We start from the raw sequence: 17,208 nt of genomic DNA on the forward strand, positions 1-17,208 counted from the left end.
CAGTTGATTAAAACTATCATTCATCCCCTGATCGACAAAATTAACAGCATGGGGGAAAGACTAACGGGGATTGAGGAAATTGTTAAACTCAATCAGCCACACACAGCAACATCTAAATGTTTACCCCAGGCCGGTCTCCCTAATTTGCCTATACAAACTACGCAAAACACAGTTCCCCCAACACAGGTAACAGTCTCCACTACTGTGTGCCCACTCGTCCCTAAACCACTACCCATACCTACCTCAGAACGCAATATTGAACCAAGATTAAAAAGTACTAAGACCCCTCATATTAATCTTCCCCCAGAGGCCGCTCCATTCGTGTCCATCCTGTCGGGGGTTCTTCCCCTGAAACATGGAAAAATCGAGAGAACCAGCGATTTGATAAACAAAGTTAAGTTCTGGCTATCGAAAAACAGACCCCTACCCCATAACCTCGATGGCAGGATAGTCAGCGTGAGGAGAGTGGGATGGTTGGGTCCCCATCAGAAAGATATCTGCTGGGATCTGATTCTAATCAGATTTAGGAGCAGACAAGTTGTCCCCTATCTACAGTCGTGGCAGCCCCAAGAAAGTGATGGCCCTATAACAACTTGGGACCTACATGACTTTTATCCCAGTGAATCATACAACCCTTATCGGGAACAGACTGCCAATCACAACCCTAAGCTGGCCCATAGATTCTGGCCACCAAATGAGCACAGTTTCCCCTCTTTTAACCTCTTTCCACATAGACTATTTAAGTATAGCAACCCACTTCAATCTCATTTTTTCACCCCATATAACAAGTGCTAATATTAGGCGGGTGCATAAATTGTAAATTCTTTGACATTAATATCAACTGGGTCAGCTAATTTTATTTTACTTAATCCAATGAGATTTATTTTTTTTGATCCTTTTAAAATGTATGTTGTTTGTTAAATTATGACTGTATATTTTTTTCTACATTGTATGCTTTTATGGTTGAAACAAAATCGAATAAAGCTTAATGATGATGATGATACCCATCTAATGACTGAATTGCATAACCAGGAATCTAGGAATCAATCTTTGCTTTCCTGCATGACCAAATTGTGTGATCCTAGGCTATTATATGATTTCATGGTGCCCAGTTTTCCTTTATCACATTTGAGAGTACCTTGAAATACATCAGTTCAGGATTTGTGCTGAACAAAATTCACTCTTGCAAATGTTTTAATAGACTTTAATATTGTTTCATCAATAAAACTAACCAGTGGTTTACTAACAGCTTCATAGTTAAGGCGGGGAGGGGGTCCGTATAAATATATCTAAATTCATGGTTAGAAACTATTACTTCTAAAAGAATGCTACTCAATGCAGTAAATCACTCTAATGCTCAAAAGGGAAATGCTTCTGCAAGTTACAGTAATGCATCTCTTTGAATTTTGAAGACACTTTAATATATTTTTATGTGACACTTGTTGCACAATTTACCTGTCACCTATGTGGACGGCGAGGCCCATGTAAGGTTGTTCGAGCAAAGTCAGACCATTGGCTCCGCTATGGCTCGACTCTCCCTCATTTACGACATGAGTCATGACGCCTCACACACTCCATTCCACTCAGCTTTTGTTATTCCACAGACTTTACGTAAAGGAAACAGAAAAGATGCATGAAGCTGTAGGGCATGGTGTGTGTTAGTTACAAGGTGGTGCCTGTAGCGTCTTTCTCAGCCCTAGAGCATGCAAATGAAATACGCCATATGGAAGCTGCAGTCAAACACTTCTTTATGCCTCAGCATACACTCACACACTGCGCATCATCTCTTACTCTATGTTATGCACACCCTAACACCTCCCCGCATTCCACGTGTTTTCTCTCCAGAGTCCGCCCAGAACCACAAGGCTTCTAGAGAGGTTACATCAATAACCTACAGTGCCTGTCCCATGCGCTAGCGGAATTTAGGAAACTGTTTGAAAGAGTAGCTGGTGCATACACTTACTTGCAATCTGTTAGTTTGTTCTGCATCCGCCAAACAAAGTTGTTGTTCTTGGTTTTCATGTATCAGAGCTTGTATTTGATCTAGTAGATCCTTCCTTTCCTGTTCCTTTTGACTAAATACTTCTTCATCTGCAGCCAATGCGTCCTAAAATAAAACAAACAAAATCATAAATGAATGCTCAGCCAAGAGTCAAACGTATTTATCTAAACACTAATACTTCAATAGGTTTAGCAAACAAGTACTGGCATAGCAAATAGATGGCACCTTTGGGACTTCTTGGCAATTGATTTTGGCAGTGCATCACCATCCCCACCCCCCAAACATAGGCACAATGCCAGTTGCTCCATTTCACGCAAGTGTGCGTGTATCAGACTGCATATGCATGCTAGCAAAATAACGTGGGCACCATTCAAGATGACAAACGCTACTTGGCTCAGTTAATTAAAAAAATTACAATTTTAACCCTGATGGAGCTAAATAAAACAAAAGGCACCAAAGGTATTGGGTGTGTGGGGTAAGGAAGGAGCAAGTGGTTGGCGCAAAGCAACACACGGAGGGAGGGGGGACTACAATTGGAAGGGGACACCACAGGCATGAAAAAGAAAACAACAAGGAGGGCTGGGTGGGGGAATAGAAACACATGGGCAATAGAGAGCAGCGTGATGTGGGGGTAGGATAGAAACAGACGAAAGACAGCAACAGGGAACGTAAAGGGGAGAACACATTGTAGACGGCTGGGAAACACATGATTTGTGGATTGCTTACTTAAATAGAAACAAGAGAGAGCAGCGCGGCTAGAGAAAAGAACATGGACGAGAGACAGCAACACTGAGCCGAAGGGTGGAGAGGAGCACATGTGGGAACCAGCTGGAAAACAAATGCACTCTTATGGATTGTTTAAGCAAAAAGAGAGCAATTGAAAGACAAACTTAAGGAGGCTATGCTCCAGGGGAGGAGCAGAAACAGGATGGACAAGGGAAGACATTAAATAAGGAGGAATCAAATGAGAGTGAGAATAGTGAAAACTAATTGTAAACAAAATGCAGTTTTGAATTCAAGCATACTGTGAGATCTGGTTAACTGCCAATAGGTATTTTCCAACCACACAGCTTGCGCTGTCTCGTAGACTCAACCTAAAAAGCTACCCCTTAAATGTCTAGACATACATATTTCACATCTAACAGATCTAGGACAAGACATTTATGTCAATGTGACTAGGTCTGTGATATACAAATATCTTTAATATATATATATATAAATAAGAAATATGAAATGTGTGCTTCTCTTCTCATCTCTCTATGCTGTTATTTTAGCTTTGTTCTTTCAGATACTTGTGAAGCACTGTGAGCGTCAATATGCTACGTGAATTAGAAGTATTGTGAGTAAGTTCCAGATTTGAAATCCAACTCCAAAATGTTTAAAACGTTAGGTCTTCACTCAGTCACTACAACAACAGTCTAAAAACTTGATACCCCATCACAATTTATTTTTGATATCATTGTTAGAAACATGTCTCCAAAGCAGTGCTTCTCAAACCTTTTAGAACAACAGCTCATTTTTTGTATGACAAACGTTTGAAACCTAACGAGCCTTAATGGACGATGTGGGTGATTTTCTTAATGTAACTAAAGCATCATGTGGTAGCACATTGTAATTTACAGACAGCACATTCTATATTGAAATGGTCACTAAAATTGCACAGACATACGTTTTGCTGATACAACTATACAACTATATTGCACACAATAATGTGTGGAAACCGGGTTTCAGTGAATAATAATTATTTGTGCATCACCAAGTTAAGTGTCTTGATTTGTTCTAATCCTATAAAAATCTTTGTTTCCATTACACTTCAGAATTACAAACAAATGTGGGTATGTTTGCTTTCCTAACTGCTGATTGTGTGTAGTTTCTTTACAGGTATTTATGTTTTGTTGTGTGTTAAGAAAACATGACATCCTACAGCCTTTCCTTTAACACTTCATGTACCCCAGAAAGATTGCCACATAATTCACTTTACTTTTCTTTACTCTTCTTTCTCTGACTTCAAAGTGAAAGGATTTTGTAAGCACCAGAACCCATGTTAACAAAATTAGCAGTAGAGACATAGACTGACATTTGACCTCTGTCATTGAAGCACTGCAAATATGACAAGAAAATACAGAATTAAAAGGCATTTTTTATTTGTTGCTTGGATTTTCGGTGACCTACTAAACAGTGGCAGCTGCCACATACACAAAGTGGAGGCACACAGGCGGGGGAAGAACACAGGACAGGGCGCGGGGGAGGCTCGGTGGAGGTGGGGGTACACAATAAGAAATTAATGATAAATGTAAGGAGTTTGAGATATCGAGTTCACCAACTATTTGGAATTTAACATCATACTGTGAATTTGAAAATTCTAATGTACCCACATATAAGGATGAAGACTAGGGTTGCCAACTGACAGGTATTTTACTGGCCTTGCCAATATATTTATGCCATGACAGGTAAAATAATTAAAATCTGGAATTTTCCCTTCGAAATATAAACTGAAAACATCAATTATAAGATGAAAACACGTCAAAAAAATGTTAACGCTGACTATTCTGACATGTTTTTGTCACTTGCATACATTCTCTCAAAATTGTAAGTTTTCCAAGCAGGTCAAAAGAGAAATAACGGTATGCAGTCTAAATATCTAGTTTTTTTTAGAGTCAGGAATATCGAGTCTGCAATAATATCGAGGTAAGTAATATCGAGGTATCTAATATCGATTTTTATAGTAAAAAAAATATCGAAGGTAGTAATATCGAGTTGTTAATCTCGAGTGTCTAAAATATCGATTATGTTTGTAAGTAATTAATATTGAAAGTAAAAATATACAATGTCAGAATATCAAATGTAAAAATATAGTGTCAGAATATCTAATGTAAAAATATATAAAGTTAAAATATCGAAATTATTAATATAGAGTGTAAGAATATTTATAAGAGTATTTTAGATTGTAAAATATGTTATTTAAGTTATGAAAAAATATATATTTTTATATAATTTTTAATAAATAATTAAACAAAAATTATTTTAAAAAATGTATAATAAAATTTAGGAGCGGGATGTGGGTTTTTAGGGGAATAGGGTGGGGAGTGTTTTAAAAAAGGTAATTTGGAATTTGTTTTTATTTTTTATAAAAAAAAATGAAAAATGTAAATAAAAGTATAATGAAAATTAGGAGCGGGATGTGGGTTTTTAGGGGAATAGGGTGGGGAGTGTTATAAAAAAGTGACATTTGATTTTTTTTTTTTTAATTGTAACAAAATTTAAATAAAAGTATAAGAAAATTTATGAGCGGGATGTGGGTATTAAGGGGAATAGGGTGGGGATTGTTTTTAAAAAGTGAAAATTTATTTTTTTTTAACTTAAAAAAATATATAAAGAAATTTGGGAGTGGTATGTGGGTTTTTAGGGAAATGTGTGGGGAGTGTATTACAAATGTTTTGTTTTAAAAATGTATTTAAAAAAAAATATATATATATTTTGATTTTTTTTTTAATTTGTAATAAAATTTAGGAGTGAGTTGTGAGTTTTTAAGGGGAATAGGGTGGGCACTGTTATAAAAATTTTAATTAGTAATATTTATTTTAAATTGTTATATAAAAAAAATTTTTTTTAAATTATCCTAAAATTTAGGAATGGGATGTGGGTTTTTAGGGAAATCGGGTTGGGATAGTTTTAAAATTATAAATTTGAAGAAAAAAAATCTAAATTTAAAATTTCAAAAAAATAATTAAAATTTCATAAAATGTATACTAAAATTTAGGAATCGGTTTTTCCTGGAGCGTTTTTTATATTTTACACTATTTTCGGGTTTTTAATGGGTTATTGTTGGATCTATTATGGAGAAGAATCGTTATGGATGTGTTTTTTTTATTTCATTTACATTACATTTCCATGGAGCGTTTTTTCTGTTTTTGTGAACCATTTTCGGGTTTTTAAGGGTTTTCGAGTGGATTGTTTTGGAGAAGAAATTTTGGGTATTTCGTGTTATTTTTGGATGATCTTGTTTGGATTGTTTGGGTGGGTTACTTCTAAGGAATGATTTATTTTGTTACAAAGGTTTCTCTTCAGCAACAAAGTGAGTAAGTATTTTTCAATTATTTTTTGGGTGGGATTGTCATTTTATTTTTAATGTAATTTTATGGTATATGTTAGAAATTGTAAGAAAATTATTTAGATATATTTAAATAAATATATGAAATATATTTGAATACTTTTTTTACAGTTTCTAACATGTGTTTAATATGTATATTTTATGTTTACTGTTTGAATAGTGTCTGTATGTGAGTTATGTTTAGAGAATTGTTTTAGCTATGGTAGATAGGTATGGTAGGTCTCTGATAGTTGGGTATAGGGTTACCTGGCTTTGTAAGGTGTTGTACATTTTTTCATTTCTTTAGTTAGTTTAGGGCCTATTTGTGTTATAGATTGCTCCATTCTGAGTTATTGGTAGCTTTGCTCCTTTTGTAATGCTTGAAGGAGTTTATGTAGGGTTAGGGAACCTCTGCCTGTACCTGCTTGGAAAGCATTGTGCTATCCTTCAACAGCGTTGTTGCTTTTAGCTTGTTTATTTAGTGTACTTAGGTAGACGTTCCACCAGGGGATTTAGAATTTAGGTTGACTTCTGTGTCATGATCTGTGTAGTCTCCCTACCCATGTATCTTCGAAATAATCTAAGAGAGGGCTTAGTTTGGTTTCATTTTTTTATAATAGGGGCTGTCGATTAGTAGGTTGTAAAGTTCCGCTACGTCTGTAACTGGAACGTAGGCCAGTGCAATTAATTTTTTTACCTGGTAGGCAAAAGTACTGTCAGTGCAGTATTGGGTGCTTAGGGCAGATTTTTGTATATGTTTCCATATACATTTGTTAAAGTGGTAGTAGCAACCTTAGATTGCTGTGTGGGGGTAGGTCTTTAGAATTGAATTTATCATTGCTTTCTCAAAGTCAATGATAATTTTTTGAGGGAAGTAATTATTTGTTAGGTCTTTTGTTTTATTTAGTACTTCAGTATAGGTTGTTTGTTGTTTGTTGGGTAGTAGGGCATATATGAAGGGGATATTGCAGTTTTGATAGTTTCCATGGATGGTGTATAATTGGTAGAATGGTTTTGGGCAGACTGAGAATGTGCTGTCCATCATCCATGTTCCACATTGGTGTAATTTCACCATATTGTCTGCTGTAGCAAACATTATAATTCTTTTTTCTTTAGCTGCATTGTCATATATGATGAAAGGTTCGTTATTATGGCTTATTGTTAGTTCAGGGGGAATTTGGATTTCCTCAAATGTTTTTGGGGCAGGTGGTGTGGCTGTAGTTGTTCTTTTTTGCCTAGCTATTGTCCTTTTTAGAGAATCTATAGAAGGGAGTTGGCTAGCTGCATGTTGGGGGAGAGTTCTTAGATGGTCTTTAAGAATAGTTGTAGATGGGCGGTCTGTGTTAGTGCAATACAGTTTGTAGATGGGTGGTCTTTGTTAGTGCAATACAGTTTGAAATACAAAAAAACGTTATAAACTGGTACAGTTGTGTTTCTTTCTTTTGCCAACCTCCCTCTAATAATTGAATTGCCATTGAGCTTGTTTTACTGACCAAGTATTATATAAGTAATATGCCACAGGAAACATTATTTTCTGGATAAACACATCCAGACCAGCCGAAGAAACACAAGGTCCAGCAAAAAATATTTATGAAGTGTGGTGGACTTTAAAATCAAACAAGGATAGCATAGAAAAAAGTCGCCATGGACACAAACAAGAGAAATTAGTGTGATGTATATGTTCAGAGGCTGCTATGTTATATAATCCAGATTTAAAGATCGCGCTATTACCCCAGAGGTTATCCTGGCGCTGAGCAGGTGTGAGTCCAGCTACACCTAAGGCCTAGTGGGACTACTCAAAAAGCCAAGTCTTCAGCTTCTTGAGGAATTCAAGAAGTGAGGAGGAGCTCTTATGTAAATCAGCATGTTGTTCCACATTTTAGGAGCAACATAGGAGGAGACTCACCCACTGGATGTGGTTTTCTATATGCATTGATTTTATGCAAATAGGAGTCCAGAAGAGCAGAGGTGTCTGGAATGTTTGAGAAAACAGATGCGAGGATTGTGATATGCTGGGCCAGTGTTATCAAAAGGCTAAACTGTGTTTGTGAATGGAAAACCAGTGGAGCTCCTTCAGCTGTGGTGAGATGTGAATGCAGCGTGGGAGGTTGAGAGTGATTCTGACAACGAGTTCTAAATGGTCTGCAGCCTTCAGTTGAGTTTTTTGTTGATCCTAGCATAGAGGGTGTTACTGTAGCCCAGCTTGCTTGTGACCAGGGCATGTGTAATAGTTTTCAGGGTGCTAACGGGGAGCCAATTGAAAAGCTTTCTCTGCATCTTCGGGGTATGGAAGCCTAAGTTGGTGACAGCATTGATTTGGGCAGTGATCTCGGATTTGCTGTCAATAATTATCCAAGCTCTCTTGGCCACCAGGGGTCCTAATACAGATAGGGCACTCTTTTCCCGTTTGTGCTGCAGTGCACCTTTAAGTAAGCGCGCCGGATGCAAACTGGGATAGTGCGCCCTATTACGGTGAATTAACTGCCCTCAGGGCAGTCTCGTACTCGTACTGCCCCCCTGGCAGCACATTCAAGAGAAATAAAGAGCATAGGTTTAAAAGTTGCCCTGTGTTTCTCTGTGTAGACGGTAACCCATCAGTACTTTTAAGAAGGGTTAGAGATCCTCTTGCAGGTGGGTGCAGTGAGTCACTGCGCTGACCTGCAAGGGGATGCCTGGGGGTCTATGGGACCTCCTTTCATTTCTCCAGAGAGCTTCCTTCAAGAGGCACACTTTCAGTGCACCACCTTTTTGTGGCCCACTTTCAAGGCATAGTTGGCCCGGGGCACACATTGATAATATAGTCCGGGGGCAGAGGCAAAGAGATTCATTCATTTGCTAGGGGCCACGCCCCCATGCAAATGAGGGAATACCCACTAATGATAGCGCTGGCACTACATGTGCGCCAGCGGTATCTGTATTACAGAAGGGGGCGCATAAGCATTTGCGGCCCCTTCTGTAATACCAAAGTGCTCTGAGGGTGCACAAAGCAGGCACTGATGCCTGTTGCGCCCCCGGGGCACTTCCATACTATGGCCCAAGGCGATGTGCTCTTCCCTAAGATCATGATTTTGATCTTGTCGGTGTCCAGCTTTACTGAGTTGGTCTTCATCCAGTGGGCGATTTCAGTCATTTTCAGTCATGCAGGAATTGAACTTAATTTGGGTACTGGGTCGTTTGTCCGTGAGAGAATGAGTTGTGTGTCATCGGCTTAGGAGAGGACGTTGATGTGAGAGTGGATGATCCTGGCTAGCAGGGCCATGTATGCTTTGAAGAGGGTCAGGCTTAGAACTCTGCAGATTAGGTCGTGGCGTCTGAGGTGAACGGTGCCAGGCTGACTGACTGGGTCCTTCAAGTCAGGAAGGACCAGATCCATAGGAATGCGATTGAGTTGGAGGCGGCTAAGGGAGAGGCAAAATCTTTCACAATGGCAAAGATTTATTTGCTTTGGTTGGAGCTGGCATCGATGTAGTCTACCAGAGCGGTGTATTTCGTGGTCTGGATCATTTGGTGGTAGCGTCACAGAGAGGATTTGAATGTGCTCCTGGCTTCATTGTCCTGGCTCATTCTTCATTTCCACTACAGTTGTTGGAAGTGGCATTTCATCAGTCTGAATGCCTCCATGTACCAGTTAGGCTGGGGTTTGGATCTTGATGTATTGATCTGCTTGAGGGGGGGCAGGGAGTCTGTGCAGGAGGAGATCCAACTGCTGAAATTCTTTATGGCTTTGAGGAGACTGTTGCTGTGTGCGGGTTGGTGAGTTTTGAGAGCGGTTTTGCAGTCCTTGTTTGGGATTCTGTTCCAGTTTCAGCAGGCTGGTCTGCCCAGGAGACTGGTGGGGGCTTATGGTCTGCCCAGGGGACTGGTGGGTGCTCGTAGACCTAAATGTTGTCAAAGTTGGTGAAAATAGGGTCCAGGAGAAGTCCAAAACATCAGTAGGTCTCTTTACTCGTTGGGTGAGGCCCAGGCTTCCAAGGTTTCAATCAGGGCTCTTGAATAGTGGTTGGCGTGGTCTTCCAGATGGAAGTTTAGGTCTCCGAGTAGGAAGTAATTGCTAAAAATAAGAGCGAGTGGTGAAACCAAGTCCCTGATGGTGTCGGTGAAGTGGATCACAGCCCTGATGGTCTGTAGGTGCATGTGCCGCTTAGGGTGAAGCTTGCTTTGATGTGGAGCTTGAACAATGGGTGTTCCATGTTAGAGGATGGCGTGTCCGTGGATGTGGTACAGTCGATGGTATTGATGGGGATGACAGCAATTCTGCCTTCAGGCTTGTGAAGTCAGGTACCGATGCAGGGTTCAGCCAGTTTTCCGTGAGGAAAAGTAGCTCTGGAGCATTGTCGTGCAGCAGGTCCCAGATCTCTGTGGTGTGCTTGGTGAGTGAGCAGGAGTTGAGGAGCATGCATTGGATTGTGAAGCGTTGTGTGGGTGGCTGCAGGACTGTGTGAGTGTCACAAAGTGGGGTGTTGGGTGCTGCCGGTGCGGTGATTATTGGGTGTGGGTAAGTGCATGAATACTTGCAGGAAGCACAGAAGAATGCTCCTTCAGTGTTGTGTGTGATGCAGCAGAGTGTGGAACGGTGGCCAGGGTGAGGATGTAAAGGGTCACAACGTGGTAGCAGCAGGAGGGGGGATGACCAAGGTTCCTGGCACTCGGCGAGGTCCGGCACCAATGGACACCAACAGGATGAGGAATAGACTGATGAGATCTTGGCTTTGAATACTTTAAAACTCCTTGGAAAGTGGGATCTCTTGAGCAGATATATTATAAATTGGCATTCCAACGGGCTTCTCCCTGCTTGGTCAATTTCTATATTTGCTTGTGCTCTTGGCATATGATCTTGGCCAGAAACCAAAAACCTCAATGGTGCGAGAAGGGTAAGTTGCCTGGAATCACACCACTGAGTCAGCCCCTTCATAGAGATGAGAACAGTGTGAATAGTTGCAGTCAAATAGTAATGTGGTGTGTTTACTTGTTAAGGTATACGCTGTTTTAGTTGAGTTTTTTTGTCAAAATTATTACATAGACAGCGCAAAGAGGAGATGGATAGATATGGGCTTGTTTCAAGAGAGAGGAAGAAAAGGAGCAATGTAGGAAAGGTACACAGCCTTAAGCTTCCAGAGAATGCAAAATATACAACAGTGCATTGAAATGGGGAGAGATATAATCTACCAAAACAATATATTTGATTAACCCACTGACAATAGTATCACTAAATTAACTAGGCCTTAATTCAACGGTTAAGCGAAAAGTAGTGCTACAATGGTCGAGAAAAAGAGGAAGTTGATATAGCTTTCTTACAAGAAACCAATTACTCACACAAAATTCTACCACGCCTACGTTCCTACTGGTTTCCCTTGTAGTTACACGCCACTAATACTCCTCAAACTAAATGGGTAGCTATTCCCTTGTGGTGTGGTCTTGACTTCAACTTGAAGTCAGAGTACTCAAGGAGGGCAGATTTATACAAAACAGTGACAAGGTGGGTTAATTGAATACAATACTAATCTCGCTATATGCACGTAAAGAACTAAAGGATTTTTTTTTTATTCTTTCCTAAAATAGCACAATTCATAACAGGCAGGTTTAATTCTCAGAACTGACATTAATGCTATATTGCATATTATGCTATGCTTCATTCCACGCAATACAGATCCCCCCAGAGACAACCATCACTAATACAAAGCATAGAGTCTTTTAAACATCTGAAGGTAACAATTAGGGGGAGTACAAGGACTTCACATTTTTCTCTGTTGTGCACAAATCATATACACAACAGGTTTCTTCTTACTCTTGAGAGCTCTAGCACCGGAGATATTAAATTCCTCGAATGGTATCCGGGCTCTTGCTGATTATGCCCAGATCTGGCTTGACCTGGACCCCCACAACACCACAGAGACCCAATTCATGACTTTGAATAAACAATGAAATGGCATCATGTGATCTAATGGTTAGAGGAAGAATACAGGAAGTAAAAAAATATTTCTGGGGAAACGAAAATGGGGATAAAAACTGCAGATTCGTATAGGATGCAGTGAAAGCCGTCATATGGGGGAATTAATTTCCCATATGTTCAATTTTGGAACCAAACAAAGGAAACTGGATTTGGATCCTCAGCTTCAAACATTAGAAGCCTGTCATAAAAAGACTGTTTGAGGCATGCATGTAGCAAGTTAAGAAAAGTGAGAGGTGAAGTGGAGTAGCTCCTAATGAAAGATGCAGATAGAAAACCATGGTATATCAAACAAGCATATTATAGAAAGGGGGATAAAGCAGATACTTTTCTGGTGTACAAATTAATGCAATTGCACATGTGGAACTACATCAAAGTAATAAAAGAGGAAGAAGGAACCACACATACTAGGATCACTGATATTCTCAAGCTCTTACTACTTTCTACTCATCTCTTTTTCAACAGCCTCACAAACAAATTGACTAATTGGCATAGTATAACCAACCAACATATGAGTTACCCTCTGAATCTCTAGAAGAGGACATTTCAACAGAAGAGGTAACAGCAGTTAAAAAAAACTTTTTGAAACACCAAGAGGAAAAACACAGGGAAAAACACAGGGATCAGAAGGTTTTCTGCTGTCCCTCTATAAGGTCTACATAGAAATTCTGACAGGCCTACTCACACAGGTGTTCAATTATGTTCTATCCCCTGGTATAGTGATGAATACCATACTTGATTCCCACCTGACCCTCCTCTGTAAACCAGAATGAGAGACCCAGTGTCATGTTGCCTATATAGGTCCATTGTGCTCTTTAACTGTGATGCCACATTGTTCACATCTCAGCTGGTTACCAGATTACATTCCATTTAGTCTAAGCTAATATCAATTTTAACAAATCGGGCTTCATAAAGAAAGATACACATGCAACAATACCATGCTGTTGGCTATTCTCATAGAGCCTGCAGATATGAGAAATCAATGGTCCTGCTCTTGCTTGATGCAGAGAAGACCTTTGATAGGATCGACTGGCAATACGTCATAAAAGGTGTATCAGTCCGATCATGAAAACATGTATCCAATCCAACTATATTTGGTCTGCTATTAAAATAAGTGTGAATGAGGACTAGTCTACCAACATCCCAATTACAAGAGGGCAAAAAAGGGCCGCCCTCTTTGGTTCTTATTGCTCCCTTTATCAATGGATCCTCTCGTTCAAAGATTCCTATGCAAGCCAAATAAAAAAGGCCTGACCCTATTAATACTAAACACAAATTAGCATTATTTGTTGATGCCAAGCTGTGTTTCATTGCCAACCCAGAAACTTTATTAATCTCTGGCATTAAACTGCATTTTTCAAAGTCAATAGGGATGCGTGTCTGATGCAAGAGATGAATGTCATGAATCCCTACTACACAATGACTTTAGTTGGACTGAAGGTCCTATTAAATATCTTGAAGTAAATCTGCTGCAAAGGGCTGCTGCAATGTATGAATGCAATAACCCTCCACTCCTGCAGACACTTTTACTAATGTCGGAAACTTGAGATAACCTTGATGGGGGAGGACAACAAGCTCCAAGATTGATTACCTACCTTAACTACTATTTCTATCTCAGACCATACCACTTAAATTCCATAAAGTAATACCAGCCCAACTGCATAAAAAATTCCTTTGTAGGGAAAAACAAGAAACTCAAAGTCACAAGCACCCGCTATATCAAGCTACAGGATAGGGAGAATTGGGACTTCTCAATGTAAAGAGTTACGTACATAGCGGCTGCTCAGACTCGCCTATCTCAGGATTTGAATCATAACTCCGAAGGAAAACTGTGGGTACAAGTGCAAAATGAATTTTCCCAGGTTTCAATGCAGTATTTATTGTGAATCCCTTCCAGAGCTAAACCCTAAGTACATACACTTCTAAAGTCTGCATTACTCCTAGCGGACTACTGCAAAAGATAGCATGAAAAAATTATACTCCTCATACATAACCGATTTCCAACCAAGGATGTTTAGAAAATAGAATCATAACAACCCACCAACCCTAGGCGATCTTTTACAGATGATGAACTTTTTACAAGACAAAAAAGGCAGGGTAATATGGGCTTGACCCAAGAAGATGGACATGAGCTAACTCAGTTATTATACTGGGCAAACAGCCAGGAGGTCAGAGAGTTTGTAGCAGAAAAAGAGAAAAGACCCATCTGGAGTTTATGTTCTCCAATATGAGGCGGAGGGGCATCACATGGCTCTTCCACCACAAATAAGACCTATACGCAACACATAAGAAAATGAGTTACTTACCTGTAACTATGGTTCACCAGTATTGGTATCTTTCATAGATTCACATGCTTGAATCATCCCCATCGTCGCTGTCGGAGTCCCACTGTATTATTCTAAAGCAGTAGATATTATAACCATAGGCTACAATGCAATGTACAGTCACTCCAATAGCCTATCTACCTTCTTTTGTAAAAAACAATAACCAATAAGCAATCTGTTGAACACTCCAAAGAGAAGCTGAGTACCTCAGATTTTCAAGCACAAGTGTGAAGTTATATACTTGGTATATACTTAAGTATATAAGGGAAGCCTCTCAGGAGAGGAGAGTGGGTGCATGTGAATATATGAAAAATACCAATACTGGAGAACTGTAGTTACAGGTAAGTAACTAATTTTCTTCTCCAGTATTGGCTCTTTCATAGATTCACATGCTTGAATCAGAGTAGACAGCAGTTGTATAGATAAACATTAGAGAATATAAATATCCATAGTGGATGGTGGGTAACAATATATAATATTCACTGGAAAAACGATAGGTTTCATGAGTGTTATAGTTAGCTGGACATTTCACTGCTGATGATGTCACATATTACATCATTCATGACATGGTCAGTAACATCACTGATAACATCACTGATTGTTATGTGGCGTTTTAGGTTCATAGTAAATTTTCCGGATTCATGCCCTTATATAGTACAATTAACATTGCCCTAATATAGGCATAGAAATCATTCCCTTATTTAAACATAGCCCATGCAGACCAAATACAGGCATGGCTACTTCAACCCGTACCAAACGTCACAACGATTTCTTGAAAAATCAGCTTAAACAGTCAGGGACCTTCCCTTGCTTGAATATTGATTTTGTCCAAGAACTCATGTACTTTGCAAAGAACTACTATTCCTTAGGGGTTCTTTCCTGGCGTTATCATGTCCGACTTTACGTCAAACTAGACACCTTCAAGGTATGCCTTTGCTTGCTCTAGCAAGACATGGTGGTTCGGAGCAGTTCAACTATCTTCTTGCCCGACGCAGCTCGCAACCGCAAGTGCCGAAGGAAGCCGACCCTCCAACTGACGCACTGATCGAGAGGCTGCCTTTCTGCGTTTCGGCTGTTGCTTCAGCTTTGTCAACCATAAAATGCATTGTGGTGTTCATTTCATTTAAATTCTCACCACAGGTGTTGGTAATTAAATAAACATGAAAGAGTTACTATTGTACTCCCTTGTTTAAAATCACTCAAAATTACTTTTACAAAACCTGTAGAAATGTGTACTTAAAACATAATCCTTTCGGTTCCAGCAGAAAAATAAAAACCATTTGCCTTTTTTTCTGTAAGCATCGAGCTTGCTGCATGTTCTTCATGAAATCTATAAATCATGTCTTTAATTCACCTGTTTATTCCAAACGCGTTGGCAGTCTTTCTCAAAAATATTTTCCAGCTTTCCCATGAGTATTTAAATAAAGTTCACATTAATGTTCTGCCACTTTCATTTGGATTTCCGATATAAACATATTTTCTGTTACTTTGTCCACAAAGTTAAACATCAGCGCTCACCTTTTTATTTCTCTGTTTTCATTGCTGGAGCTTGCGTTTCCAATACATGCCGAAACGCGTTCCAAGCTTTTACTAGTGCTGCCTCTGAAATCAAATATATTACTCCAGAGATTCGAGGAAGACATTTGGTGAATACCGAAATAAGCTAAGCAGAGAACAGAGAGGAGCACCTTAAATTGATAGTGAGCGCCTGCCACAGTGAAACGGAGAAACCTTCGGTGTTTGGGATGGATAAGAAAATGGAAATACGCATCCTGTAAATCGAGACTGGCTAGAAAATCTGAATGGCCGGCAGCTGCAATATCTCCTGGAGAGTTACAATGTGGAAGGATTTTTTCTGTAGGAATTTGTCGAGCTTTCTGAGGTCCAGAATGAGACACCATTCTCCTGACTTTTTCTTTTCAAGAAAAAAAGTAGGAGTAGAAACCCATTCCCCTTTGAGAGTGTGGAATTCTCTCTATGGCTCCTTTTTGCAGCAAGGTGAATGCCTCCTTCCTGAGTAACTGAAGATGGGATGGCAGAGATTTTTGTGGTGGATGAGGAGGCGGTACTGAGACAAACTCCAGGGGCGTACCTTATTATATCCAGGACGCATTTGTCTGCAGTCATTTGCTGCCACTGATTGTAATAGCGAGTAATGCGTGCCTCCTTTGGGCAATAGGGTAGGGAGAACTGTTTTCTAACAGCATCTCTGGACTGTACAGGATGTTTATGTCTGGATTGTCTGGAGTATGCAGCCCATGGTGGTGCACGATAAGCTTGTTGTTGGTAGGATGGACAAAATTATACATAAGACTGAGGCTGGTATCTTTGGTAGCCTCCATGAAATAAATAGGCTTCTCTTCCACGAGACGAAAGGGGATCTTTCTTTACTGGAGCGTTCCCAAGGATCTAGCAGTCTCGGTGTATGCCTTAATGAGACATCTATGTGCTTTCCAAAAAGCGCTTCACCATTAAAAGGCATGTCCAGAATTTTATTATGCACTTCAGAGGGGAAAGTAGTCTCCTTCAACCAACCCTGACGTCTGAGGATGGTTGCACCAACAAGCTGACAGAAAGCAAAGAAAGCTACATCCATCAATGCATCAATGATCTCGGTAGCAGATCTTTCTCCTTCTAACAATATCTTCCTTGCCTCTAGCTTTTTGTCTTCTGGAAGAAGGTCCAAGTATTGCGCAATATCGGCCAACATCTGGTGGTCGTATCTTCCCAATGTCGCACAGTATTGGTCGACCACACAGTAGTGCCTGAAGTGGTAGTAAACCTCTTGCAGATGTTATCCAGATGCCTGCCTTCTTTATCCGGTGGAGCGGTGATAGGTGCCGAA

The 17,208-nt window shown here is 39.8% G+C and overlaps 1 protein-coding gene across 2 annotated transcripts in view; it reads right to left on the reverse strand.

Annotated features, from left to right (window-relative positions):
- KIF27 (kinesin family member 27) overlaps positions 1–17,208 on the reverse strand; it is a 479,420-nt gene that overhangs the window by 351,220 nt on the left and 110,992 nt on the right. For both annotated transcript variants that reach the window (XM_086961311.1, XM_086961310.1), the window contains exon 5: positions 1,964–2,107. In XM_086961311.1, the coding sequence (XP_086817437.1) occupies positions 1,964–2,107 (144 nt within the window). The remainder of the gene's footprint in view (positions 1–1,963; positions 2,108–17,208) is intronic.

Source organism: Lissotriton vulgaris, chromosome 3_1 (genome assembly GCF_964263255.1).
Source record: "Lissotriton vulgaris chromosome 3_1, aLisVul1.2, whole genome shotgun sequence".
Lineage (NCBI taxonomy): Eukaryota > Metazoa > Chordata > Amphibia > Caudata > Salamandridae > Lissotriton > Lissotriton vulgaris.